At 37.6% G+C, this 14094-nt stretch overlaps 1 protein-coding gene across 1 annotated transcript in view; it reads left to right on the plus strand.

Annotated features, from left to right (window-relative positions):
• Positions 1–14094, plus strand: part of Bruce (BIR repeat containing ubiquitin-conjugating enzyme) — a 1406664-nt gene that overhangs the window by 1049229 nt on the left and 343341 nt on the right. Inside the window, exon 52 of the mRNA XM_068225988.1 lies at positions 3765–3998. Coding sequence (XP_068082089.1) covers positions 3765–3998 — 234 coding nt within the window. The remainder of the gene's footprint in view (positions 1–3764; positions 3999–14094) is intronic.

The raw sequence follows: 14094 nt of genomic DNA on the forward strand, positions 1-14094 counted from the left end.
CACATCTGGTCTAAACAGTCATAAGTTTAGGGAGTAATAGCACCTAATCATAACATTCTCCCTTTCAGTTCCCCAGATAAGACAAAACTCTCAATAATAAAAAATCACGTCCACCGAGAATACAATATCTTTAAGTAAAAGAGCTTAAAACGGGAGAAGAGGGAAGGGTGCACCGAGCTCATTTATACTCATAAAATAAATGCAAAGAGAAAAGGGGAAGTTACTGTGGTTTCACGCCAAACAACAAAAATATGGAAAGGCAACCCACAAAGAATATAACATATTAAACAAGAAAATAGGTAAAGAAAGCCAATGACGGCAATGTGAAACGAACCAAAAATAAGTAAATTAGACACAAAAGGTTTCACGGACTCAAACGTCAGAACCACCCATGCTCACACTTAGACCAAGAGGTTGGTCACCGAATTAAGGGACATATAAGAACGTCAACACACAGCACATAACAAAATAAACAACCGCTCTCGAGCTCAGATAGTATGAACCAGAAAGTGGTCCATCTTAAAGAGACGGAGTGTCTCCAACACCAAAACACACAGAAGCAGTCAAATTGCGTAGTTAGCTTGTATTTATACAACACCTATATTTGGTGGACATGAAATATACAGAACACGCAATAAAATAATACAACATGAGCTCAAGCGGTATGTTAATGAAGCGACATGAGTGAAAGGTATCGGCTGGCACACAGCAAACAATCTCATACACACACACATGAATCCGTGTCACCTTCAGTTCTCAAAACAAACATAGTGAATCGGTAAAGGAAAATCAAAGTTAACACACAAATAAATTAGAAAAACACGTAATGAGCGAAACCTTTCTAACCCAACCATGGTGAGCACAAAACAAAGCAATAATAAAACCGAGAGAACATTAAAGTAAACTAAATAACTCAATTATATAAGCAATTCACATTCTCGAAAAGCCGAGATATGTACAAAGACATCTTGAATCTATTAAAATATCTTTTATATGCCACAAAGGCGACTTGGAAATCCAATCCTTCCATCATCTCAAGTCAAAAACTCTACACTCCCCACCCAGAAAGATAACCCAACAAGACGGGGTGGAAAAGAAATGCTTTGACCTATGCTAACGTATGAGATGCCATCTACCGGAATAAGGAAAGATTACATAGTGGTAACAACACATGATGGGATACAAGAGTTCACTAGGAACGTGAAGACTTCAGAAAAGGCAAACGTACCATAAAATGATATGGTGTGGTTGACTTATTAAGACCACAGCTGCTTCCTTCCCATTCCTAGCCCTTTCCTGTCCCACATTGTCATAAGACCTATCCGTGTCAGTGTGACGTAAAGCAACTTGTAAAAAATGATCTGCTTTAACACCTTAAGCTGTTATTTCTGTAAAGAAACTTATTTACCATCATGTTTACAGGTAGTTTTTAATTTTGTGCTTTTCTTAATTTTTAGGACAGAAAAAGAAGTTTTGTTACTTTGCCTGAGTGAGTTTATTAAACTTCCCGTTGATGATCAGTGTAGTAAGGTGCTGATTCTGCACTAAAATTGTTCTTAGTTTACTCATGTTTAAGGATAGCTTCTCTTAGTTTTTAGAGCAGAAAAAGCAGTTTCGTTACTTTGCGTGAGTGAGTTTATTAAACTTCACAATGATCAGTGTAGTAAGGTGTTCATTCTGCACTACAACTGTTCCTGCTTTACTAATAATGATGGATTAGGTAGATGAAATTGTACTTAGGAGTAAGAGGATATGAAGAAATTTTGCAGTGATCCTTTTTAGGAATATGAAAGGCAATTTTGTATTCAGAGAAAATTCTTCTGTACTTTCCAATTATTGAACATTTTCTTTCTGTCTAAATGCATCTCTCTTTTTACAGGTCATATTCTTCTAATGTTAAGGTTTGGTTCCAGAAATCTATACTCACTTTTCTTACGCTTCCTCTCTTCCCTTCAGTCTTGTCCCGAATAAAATGCTCTGCTGATGTGTCACCTAAATTGTTAACTGTTAAATTATAAACAGCCAGCTTCCATACATAGAGAACAGGCATCAATTTTTGGTAATGAGACAGTCTCTCATAGTGCATTGGCACTGCTGGTGGCTCCAAGTAGCCTACACAGTGGTCTCCATGGTGTGTACTAGCCTTGTGTCTTGGTGGGTGTGCTATTTACCAACTGATGAGCCCAAGTTAGCACACTGGGGCGAAACACTGGCAACCAGGAATGAGTTACCTGGAAAATTTATAATGTCCAATAACGGACCATTTATATTGGTATCATAATTTACTCATCCAGAAAAAATATTTCAGGTTCCCTCTGGGAATTTTACCACTTGTTTACAACATACTGTCACTTTATTCATTTTCTCATACTAATAGTCTTTCAATGTTACTATTGTAAATACTTTCACCAATTGTAAACTGCTCACTCATAGCACTGTTTTTAAAACCAACATTGTACTAGGCTTTTACCATATGTTAATTTTCTTTCAAGTCTCTTCAAGGCTTTTTATAAATTGGTTTTATCTTATTTATATGTAAATCAGGTCCCTGATTTTATTTGAAGGTTAAACCCATGGCTGATGATGCCTGTATGTAAGGCGAAACATGTACCATTTTAATTAACATGTCATTGTAATTTAACAAAGACAAGATTTATTGTATTGATTAGGTGGACAAATTAATAAATTATTGTTATTATTACAATTAGCTGTCTCGACACTACAACGCTTCAGTGTTTCAAAGCAGTGAGATTGCTTTGTGTCAAATGAACAGAAACTCCTGTCGTTCCATACAAGTCAACTACATCGATGCTTCGAAACAGTAAAGCTTTGATACCCCAACAGTGCTTCATTTATCCTCTCATCCTCTCACCTGAATAGAAACACTCCACGTTGTTAACTATCTTACTATGCTTTTGTAACTAGTTTATGTTGTCTGTTAATGTACGTAAAATTCCAATTTCAAAATCTTCTTAGATTCCATTACTCAATTTATATTTATTCAAGTTAGTTCATTTACTTAGACTACTATTTTACTATGCTTTTATAACTGGATTGGATTAAGTTTGTTATTGTACATAGAATATATATTCTGAACGCTTCTTAAATTTCATTAGTCATGTTATAATTATTCAAATTAGTTACTATTTTAGTATGCTTGTAAATGTAAAATTCACCCCTTGTAGTATCATCATCACACCAACGCGAAACACTGCTTCTCTTGCGGTCCAAGACGGAAGTGTGCTGTGTTTCAACACTCTGCTTCACCACGCCATCGCAAAATGCTGTCAAGGTGCTGTGCATAGGAACACTGTTTCTCTTGCAGTCTGAGACGGAAGTGCGCCATGTTTGACACACTGCTTCGAAGCAATTTGCTGTGTCATATCGAATGTTTCAAAACAGTCAGCAGTGTCACTTCGCCCACCTCTATGGCAGACAGCATTTTTATTTTGACAGAGTTAATAAACTGTTGTTTTTGGTTTATTATTTTTTCTTTTATTGCTGTAATTTGGATTACATGAAGTAGCTATTTGTTCAGAACTTGTGTCTTTTTATCATTTTAGTGCATAAATGTTATTGCTGTTGAAACTTCACAAGTTATCTCAATTGTGTTCCTTTTTTAAATGTTTTTATGCAGTGTTTTATATTTTAAAATCCTTGGCAGCTTGATGTGTGTCTAATGATACTTATCTGTTTGCAATTAATTTAATTTACTATTATATCATTAGTGTTCATATCATACCATTAGTGTTTTTATACCACAGATATTCCTCATCTTCGTGGAATCTCAGGGTTTATACGTCAGCTGTTTCTAAAACTTCTTTTGGAGAAGGAGAAGGTATTTGTATTCCTAACATCCAATTGTCATTTGGTACAATGGTATGATACATGGCCAGACAGCATTCCTAATCACCCCCAGTATGGTGCGGGACATAATCATCAGTTGCTGTACATCAGTACTGACACAACAGTGGAAGAAATTAGGAGACGTATTTCATGTAAGTAGGATAAGTACAGTGCTAGATCTGTCCTTTCTTTGTATCAAAGTTAGTAGACATTCACTCTTTTCTTTGAACATACTTTACATTTAACGTATACACTTGATAATTTACACTCATTTTTATTGAATATATCAAGTGAACTAAATTTGAATGCATGTAATATGCAAGACATTTTAATGTTAAAAAAAGCCTGTATTCAGCGGCTGAGGTTCAAATTTTGCCACATGAATGTGAATTTTTGAAAGGAAGTGTCACGTGCCTGTGTTTCACTTTACAAATAGAACTGAAAATGCCATAGCCGTGATCAGGATATCATCTGCCCCATATAACTACAGTCTTCTGGAACATGCTTTGCACAAAATAAAGGAGGTTTATTTCAAAACGTCTTTGCCATTTTCTGTAAAATTGTGGTGAACGGGTTATTTTTAATTCAGTTATGATCTTAATTTGCTTGTAATTTATTTTTACAGTAAATTTCATTACCCAGGTACCCTTGCGATGTCAGTTTTCCAGTTGTTTACATTGTACTTACGATTCCAATTAATCTTTTTATATAGTTTACTATAAGTAGGAGGTATTGAGATGGAGGCCGTTCTACCATTCCTCAGCCCATCATGAAGACAGTGATTTCACTTCGTTATCAAAGTTATCTTCCTTGGACTTCCTCAGCATAAAAATGTAAAAGTCCTTGTATAACATCCAAGTTTTGTTAATTGCACAACTGAATATCTAAAACTTGACTGTGTAGGTGCCTCTAATTTCACATATACAGGTATAATAGTGCATTAACATTGTTTCTAGCTAGGATACAAATTCTGGCAAAGGCATGTGAGAATTTTGAATTTGTAAGTTATGTCCCTGTGGTTTATTGTCTGTGTAAATCTTGCAGGTCCCATGTTTGATGATCACAAGTTCAACTTTTGTGTAAAACTAGAAACTTGCTTGACTTTCATGTATGCTTTGCATTTTTAAGTTGTAGAGGGGGAAAAGAGCTATCCATTCTTTTTTGAACATAATCCATTCACCATTACCCATCTCCCACTGGTGCTAGCACATTACCCAGTAAGCATTATGGTTTCACTCTGCACATTTAATTGGAAAATAATTTGTATATTTGGCCATTTTTACGATATTTTTATGAAACTAAAACTATAATGATTGTGAACCTTTCCTTTACTTACTTAGAAAGTTACAGGCTTATTACTTCAATATTTGAGGTATTATATTTATGGATTTATATACATTTTTAATTTTTTTTTATGTCGAATGTGTTGGTTGCCAGGGAAGTTACATTTGTATATTTGCCAACAAAGGTATTTAAATTCTGTACCATAAGTACGTCTGGTAACCACGGCTGATGCAATGCAAACTCTTTACTGTATAATATTTGGTGGGTCTATAGGTGTTACTGTTGCAGCATTAGTGCAAGTCAAATATATATATATCCTCCCACTGTTGTTAATAGTCTTTGATGTTATTTAGACGTAACTATAGCAAGCGATATTTGCGTCAAAGATAGTGTGCCACTTCAGAATTTGCAGGCAACATCCCAAGATGTAACTCCAGCTCAAAGTGAAAAACCAACCACTCCATGCCCTATTTGCGTAAACAATTCCGATCAGTTAATATCCACATTAGCAAGGCTCACCCATCACAGCATAGGGAGAACGTTGCCCTCTGACAGCTAACAATCCCTCCTTTCCAGCTACACCCTTAAATGATGATAGTGAACCTAACGATGATTTGCCAACCAAGATTCAAAGTGACGTCAACCAAATTACTACTCTTAACAATGAATTGGAGAAATGGCAGAATACATGCATGGAGAATCTTGAAATGGACGTATTTGGTTAGAAGGTAGTGTCCCCGTTTCTACCATCAAGGTAACTTGCCCCAGACTAGTCAGCCGATCCCAGGCGTGCTCAGTCCGAAATAAAAATAATGCCTTAAAATACATACACTGTGGATCATGTTGGGGAACATATAACTAAATACGGACACGGTGAGGTCAATTAAAACTACAAATAAAGCAAGGCAAAGCATGGCGTCAGTTTTGGAGGAAAATCTTTTTATTAAAATAAACAAGATAAATATTTTTAAAAAATAGCAAAGTATCAAAGAATCAGATTTACATGACTCAGATTGTTGTTTTCCCTTTCAGCTGGATAAAGTCCATCTTGAAAATCAGAATATTTTACAAATTCACAAGTATGCCGACACACATACTTAACAAATCAAATCTTGAAATTTTTAAGTTTTTTAAAAATTAATTTTAACACACGGGCTTGCGTGCACGCACCACGCACCTGGCTTTACTTTTTGTTGACACTTTTAACTGTAGATGAGTACGTTCCCCATTTCTGCACACTTGGCATTGCAGTGGGGTCCCTAACCTTAAGAAAAGACATGATCTAATGCGCAAAAGGGGGGACAAAATAACCTAACTGTACAATATATAACACGCTGAGTGGCAAAACATCCTACGCACACAATATATACATCTTGAGCCATGAACAGTCTCATGAGCATAACAAACAATGTGGATTGAAACCACACAAATCAAAATCATATAAAAGGCAATATATACATTCAAAGAAACAAAAACATGATATCATATTTTCCAGGGTTCACCAAGGAAGGCATGCGGCATTCACGCAACTCGCATCCACTTAAAGCCACAACAAAAATGAAAGGAAACAATAATAAGACGTTAAGCAACACTTCCTATTCAACACAGGATCCTGAAAATAATTACAGGACACAAAGACAATAAAAAAAATGACGGAGTAGGCTTTACCTTTCAATACCTTATTCGACATCGTATCCTGGAAGAGATGACATGACACAAAATATTCCTCAGCGCGGTTCTATCATAAAAGGAAATCTGAAACAAACGTCGCGATAAAAACTCTCGTCAACTGCAACAACCGTAGAGACATGGACAGAACAATAAAATCACGAAGTATAGTCTGCTCAAATAAAACTCTCCTCGGTAGACAAACATATCATCCTCGCCAACACACGGCGGAATGACTCAAAGTGGAGATCCACGTCTCCCAAAATAAAGCAGCAATACCCAAACCACAGGGTCCAACCCTTTACACACGCTGCTCAACAGTCTACCCGAGGCAAGTCACACAATCAGGAAAATACAAGCCTTTCAGATGAGGAACGCGTCCTCTTACTCAAAATCACACAAATAATATCTCATGTCCTAAAGTCGCGTAAAACTGAAGAAATGACTGCGCTGGTCACAAATAAAGCACTCGTGCACAAAATAAACATGAATAATGTGGCCAACTCTGTAATAAATATGATGAACTGAAACTAAGAACTTGCCACATTGACAATCGGTCATGTCTGAACATTGGAAGGTTACTGAAATATCTCAACACTACATCGCAAGAAACTCATATAGATAATAATAATAATAATAATAACAATGATACATTTTACAGAAATATGATTCTAATATTCGGAACTCGAAATACTAAACTGCGTTCGTGGAACTCATGAATTAATAATCAATTTACCACCTAGATATACAAAATAGTCGTGAAGATGGCGCTAACAACTTCGTGGATCCACACTCCACCGTCTTACACACTCTCATTCACTCATCATGCAATAAATCCCAGAAAACGTGACGGCTTGTTTCCGTACACTTTGAGCTCCATTAATAATACTTTAATCTAGTCCTCCCTGACTTGAATTTGAATCCTTATTTACATTTACAATTAAGCCCCAAGACGTACACTGCGTCTCAAATATCGAAACAAAACAAATCAAAAAAATATATATAAGGAAGAAAAAAACGTGACTCGTAAAAGAAATGACGCTAACCACTCAGCTAAATAAATCAGAATAACATGTAAGAAAGCAAGCTGCAACCTCATGCAAACGGTCCACATTTACGTTACAATTATATTTACATTAACAAGCTTCCTATCATTTACTTTAAATAGGACGTAGTCTTTCCAAACAAAGCTACATCTACAGAACCAAACTAACCTATCCCCTTTTGCAACATTAAACACGTTCACACTCACATAATTACATTAAAATACTGTACTCATCTGCAGTGTTGACTAATGGCCGCTCGTCCTCGGGAGACAGCCGACCTCATCTTGCTTCTTAGCCTGCCATTTCGATGATACTACTGCCTTCAGAAAAGACTTGGATCAGTCCTTTTGTCTCCATCGAGGGGTAGTAAGGTGATGTCGAATTTTCCGTTGCTGCTTCTGCTTCTGGATGTCGTCTACAACATACCCTCGTTCACGATGTAGAAATTAGGTCAAGATCAACCGGCCAGTTACTAAAATACTACAGCCGGGGGGTTAATTCCACCGACCATGAAACCAGTTCCCATTCAGTCGCGGAAACGCTTCTCTTATCTACACTCGTAACTAAGTCAAATATTTCCCATATTTTACACGGCTGAACTGAAAATGGTACAGTTTATGCCCTCGGAAAACAATTCACACAGGCAGGCTACTATGCACTTTGAAATGATTAAATGGAACTGTTCTCTCCCTTTGGTAGTCATAAGTTAAAAGCCATTCTCCCAGTATAAGAAAAGTTGAGTATATCAAATGTAGACTGAGTGTCTTCCAACAAAATCTTACGAGTCCCCACACGATCACTCGCGTAAATAAAAACTTCTTACGATGTTACCTGCACAGAATCTCGCCTAATAATAGGGTAACTAACTGACGCGGTCATCGTTTTTATTAACTCGTCCTCGAAGACGCCGTCATATCCCCGATTGTGGCCACATCTCTTCTAGACCAATGCCTTGTCGTATCGCCGGTGGCTCTATCGTTTCATTGGCTCGACGCATCGCGTACCTGACGCTTACTTCAAACATTTCTTATAAGCGACCCTAGCCTCTCGCCCGGGCATCCGAAATGTTGTCCGTTGGAATTCTATTGTTCCCATGTTCGGCTTTGTGTGCGTCATGTCAAAATTCCGCCTTCCAAACTTAGCTGGTGAGCAAACAAATCCAAGCTCCAAGCTCCCTGCAGAAATTGCGACATGTGCTGCTGAATGTAGATGTTTCCTGTCTGTTACTAGCACTTAATAAAATGAAATATTCTCTGTACATTCGAATAAATGACTGATTAATTAAATGAGCACTTCAATAAGGGCTCAGTAGAAGCATTTACCAATTTTGTAGCACAATCTATCACACTTTTACCGGGGCCTAATCATCCAGCTACGAAGTTTTCCCAAGGTCGAAAAGCAGGATTAATTTTTGAAAACAAAAGAAATTACAAACATTCCAGCAATCCTACTAGATCATCCAAAAGGCTTCAGAAAAAAAGGTGTGAAAAGTATGCTACCATAAAGCACAATTTGACTTCCATAACCAGGGACGGAAAATTATACGTACTGTTTTACAAAATGGGTCCAATGAACAGTGTAAAATAATGAAATACAAATTACATAATGCATTTTCGGCAAGGTTTTCGCAGGAAAACACCAACATCTGGAGAGATTATAACGAGCACATTACCAGCAGCAGTGAACAATTGACGAATGATCAATACGACCCTTCAGTCAGCCAACAGGATGTTATACTAGCAATGAAGTCAATTAAGATTGATACAGCACCAAGGCCCTGATCGAGTATTAATGAGAGCAGTTAAAAGTGAAAAGGTTTTGTCAATCTTAGCACTGATTTTTACTTGTATGTCATTAACAAGCTATGTTCCTCCATACCTTCATAAGGCTAGAACCATATTGATCCACAAAGGTGGTGATGAAACAGACATTGGAAATGGGAGGCCTATAACAATTTGTTCGATACTAAGACAAATTTTTGAGAGAATACTGGACTTAACATTGTGGAGCTACGTCAGTTTCCACAGAAATCAGCGAGGCTTCTCTCCTTGTCCTGGGATATATACGAATGTAACAATTCTGGACAGTATATTAAGAACTGCAAAATTAAGGAAAGATGATGTGACCATAGTATTTCTCGGCATCACTAAGGCGTTTGATATATTAGGCCATCTCCATATTGAGAAAACATTAGATCATCTAGAATTACCATCCAAACTAAACCAAATATTAGTTCAGTTGCAAACAGGTAACTTGAATGTTATAGAAGCAAATTGGGAATGGTCTGCATCAATCCATCTTAGAAGAGGAGTTATGCAAGGTGGTGCGCCGCTTTCACCAGCTCTATACAACTTAGCTACAGACTTCATATTGGATGATCTTTCGGAGGAGTTGGTCTCCTCTGAGTATGCTTGTTAGTTTGTTCCAGGACTTCGGAAGCTAATATGCATGGGGTTTACAGATGACACCGTTATAATAGCCAAGAACACGCCGCCGTACTAACTGGCATGGCTAACGAAGCATTTAGAGAAATCAGGCTCCAGCTAAATCCATCAAAATCAGTGGCTATAAATATTGTGAAGGGAAGGCTTTATTACTGCCCTTTGGTAATTGAAGAGAGCATTGTTACTATTTGACACCTTGAACTGGAAGAAAATATTCGATATTTGTGAGTCAGTTTTCACAACAAAATTATTTTCAATCAGCAAAAAGTTATAAGTCCGCCTCTGTGATGTAGTGGTTAGTGTGATTAGCTGCTACCCCCCCGGAAGCCTGGGTTCTATTCCTGGCTCTGCCACGAAATTTAAAAAGTGGTACGAGGGGTGGAACGTGGTCCACTCAGCCTCGGGAGGTCAACTGAGTAGAGGTGGGTTTGATTTCCACCACAGCCATCCTGGAAGTGGTTTTTCCGTGGTTTCCCACTTCTCCTCCAGGCAAATGCCGGGATGATACCTAACTTAAGGCCACGGCCGCTTCCTTCCCTCTTCCTTGTCTGTCCCTTCCAACCTTCCCATCCCCCACCAAGGCCCCTGTTCAGCATAGCAGGTGAGGCCGCCTGGGCGAGGTACTGGTCTTCCTTTCCAGTTGTATCCCTTGCTGAGTCTGACAGAAAAAGCAAACCTGGAGGGTAAGCAGATTAAGAAAGAGAGAAAGAAAGAAAGTTATAAATGACCTGAAATGCAATCTCAACAAATTAGCAAATCCTCCTCTGTAAAGAGCTGAGCAAAAGTTCTTGGTTGTAAATCAGTTCATATCTCCCACTCTTATGTACCCTCTGCAAAATGCTAATACCACTAAAATTCTGCAGCACAATCAGGGAAATTATTCAGTTACCTGCAGACATGCCAGACAGCTCTCTATACTCCGCAAGGAAAATGAAGGGGCTGGGCTGTGGAAAGCAGAACGGGAGGCACCACTTCAACATCTTTACATCTGTCACTTAATAGAGAAGGCTGGTAATGAGTAAGTAAAATCATTGCGCAGTCTGGTAGAAGAGAGGAATCTGTGCATTCAGAGACTTGACCTAAGAAATACAGATAACACCCAACTCAAAAGAACTTAGCGCAAAGAAGCTAAGAGAAATGCTAAGGAAAAAAAAGAGTGTAGCAAATAGTGTGCATTAAGAACTCACAGTAAGGGAACCATCCTCTATCAGGAATATACACCGGCTAACCGATGGATCGACACCCTAAATAGACTGTCCGATCAGAGTGTAAAGTCTTGCTGAAAATGCAATACAACGTGGTTCCTATACGGGCCCTCCCTGGACGCAGGGGATGGAATCCACTGCAGACACCGCAGTGTGCCTGAAACCCCAGCTCATGTTCTTGGTTCATGTACACGGGGGGACTTGCTTAGGAATGTTGGGCACAACAGAATAAGATCTAGAATTGGAGCAGCATTCTCCCAGAAATGTTACGAGGTTCATGAAGAGGTGCCATGTGTTGCTGACCATGGAAGCAACCGGGGAATAGATATCATCACATTTAACTGAGAAAGAGACTTTGCATATATTCTGGATCCCACCATTAGATGTGAGGTCGACTCAAGTGAGCCAGCAGAGGTAGATGCGGAGAAGCGAGCCATCTATGAACCAACCATCAGTTACTTCAAAGAATCATAATCTCCTTTATAAGGGTTGTTGGACTTTTCATCAGAGCAAGAGGAACCATATCAAAAGTTCTTAGTAGAGTTCTTCAAAAGTGTGGTCATTCCCATGGATCTGTACAAATAAATAAATTTTAAAAATTTAAAGGTTAGTTGCAAGAAAATGCCAAATGTGTTCAGAGTGTACAGTCTATGTGGCCAGATGTTTCCTCATTCTGAATTAGATATGCTGGCTAGCTCTTGGTATGAATTATGAGTGCAGGCAGATTTTGTCTGATGCATTTGCTTATCTTGTAATATAGCACATGAGATTACAAAAATGAACATACGTACCTATAAATAGCTCATGTTATACAAATAATATGTCGTGAATATTTAGGTGTGATCACCATCACTCATAAGTATGGCTTCAGCAAGTCAATGCGAGTTGAGCAGTTCATGATTTATAGTGAGTGTCATGGCGCTGAAATTACGGTGAAGATGTACTAGACAGTGATATTGATTTCAGCTTTGCCGATAGGCTGAAAGAGAGACATTTCATTGCCAAGATTCTATCCACAGACAAGAAAAAATATGCTAGCCAGCAATTTGTGTAGTGTTAGAAAAGATTTAAGAACAACGTACGCTGCCTGCGGAAATGTGCCCTTGTCCTTCAACCCATTTTTTGAGGCATCATACTAAACTCAACAGGTAAAGGTAAGATATATATATATATTTTATTAGTATTTCAAGAAAATTACTTTTTCCAAAACATTCAGTAAAATATAATGCACATTTGATCAAAATAATTTGCGATAAATCTGTGTCCATAATGTGAGGCGGGCATTTCCTGCTCAATGACAATTTATCATTTTAAATGTCATAAACCTCATGTTTTATCCGTATTGAAAGTTGTTATAACTTAAAATCCAATGAAGGTATTTATTAATACACCTATTCAATACATTTTATCCACTTATATGTTGTTACAAATATAAACAATCATTTATCACTTTCGGGACATGTTTCACCCCATTTTGAGGGCATCTTCAGCCTTGAATACAATCTTTAAATTATACACTTGAACACTAAAAAGGAAACTAGAAAATTAGCCTTGTAACCTGATTATCTAAAATATTGGTACATATATTGTGAAATAGATAGCATTTGATGAACTCATGATTAAATGTCAAAGGATTACTATCTATGGTCATTCTAAAATAATGTAGTCTGAGATTAAAACTAGATCTTCTTGGATAAAATTTAAAGTTCTAATAAAATGGTTCAATAAATTGTGTACTATTTCTCCAAGGCAATAGTATGTATATGCATTATAAACAAGCGATGTCAAAAACACAGAGAAAAATGTCTGTCGAGAAACGTGGTCAAGGTTTCAGCTTGTCATTAAATTTGAAGGTAATTAAACACTCGAAGAGTAATTAGGCATATCGTGGAAACTGAAGCCAATCGTAAGAAATATGAAACATCATGCAGGCATAATTTGTGTAGGGCATCCTGCCAAGAGCATTCTATGTTCTACGGGACTAGCTGTTCTCTGTAAGGAGAAAGAAAAAACATCTTAAAAAAGTAGCAAAACAAAAAGAGAGAGAGAGATCTTCTATTGGACAATATTAGAGAGAGGACTTACGTGTTTGTTCTAAACAGTTATGCATGACCTTCCGTTGCATCAGCAATCACTCTTCTGTTGACCCTGTTTCTCGTGTTGTATCTGTGCGGCAGAGGCCCCCTTAAATGGGGCGAAACATGTCCCGAAGGTGATAAATGATTGTTTGTCTTTGTAACCACATATTAGTGGATAAAAAGTATTGAATATGTGTATTAATAAATACTTTCATTGGATTTTAAGACAATTTATCATCCATAATGGGAAACGGGTTAAATTATTTGTATGTAACAGGCTAATATGTGGAAAGCAACTTTTTTTCATAGTGTTGAGTATTTAAAATAAAATTTTAAAAGCTACTTATTCATCCAGTCGGTAGTTTTATTACCTCCCTCTATATATCTGTGGTAGGATGTCAGCCTCCAGATATCAAAAATATTGTGATGGTCTCCACCACATTAATGCATGGCTTTGGGAGGGCAAGTTAGCCTGGCTCCAGCCACGAGTGCATCACCGATTTAGGGCCCTGCCCTCTCGCCT

The sequence above is a fragment of the Anabrus simplex genome, chromosome 2 (genome assembly GCF_040414725.1).
Source record: "Anabrus simplex isolate iqAnaSimp1 chromosome 2, ASM4041472v1, whole genome shotgun sequence".
Classification (NCBI taxonomy): domain Eukaryota; kingdom Metazoa; phylum Arthropoda; class Insecta; order Orthoptera; family Tettigoniidae; genus Anabrus; species Anabrus simplex.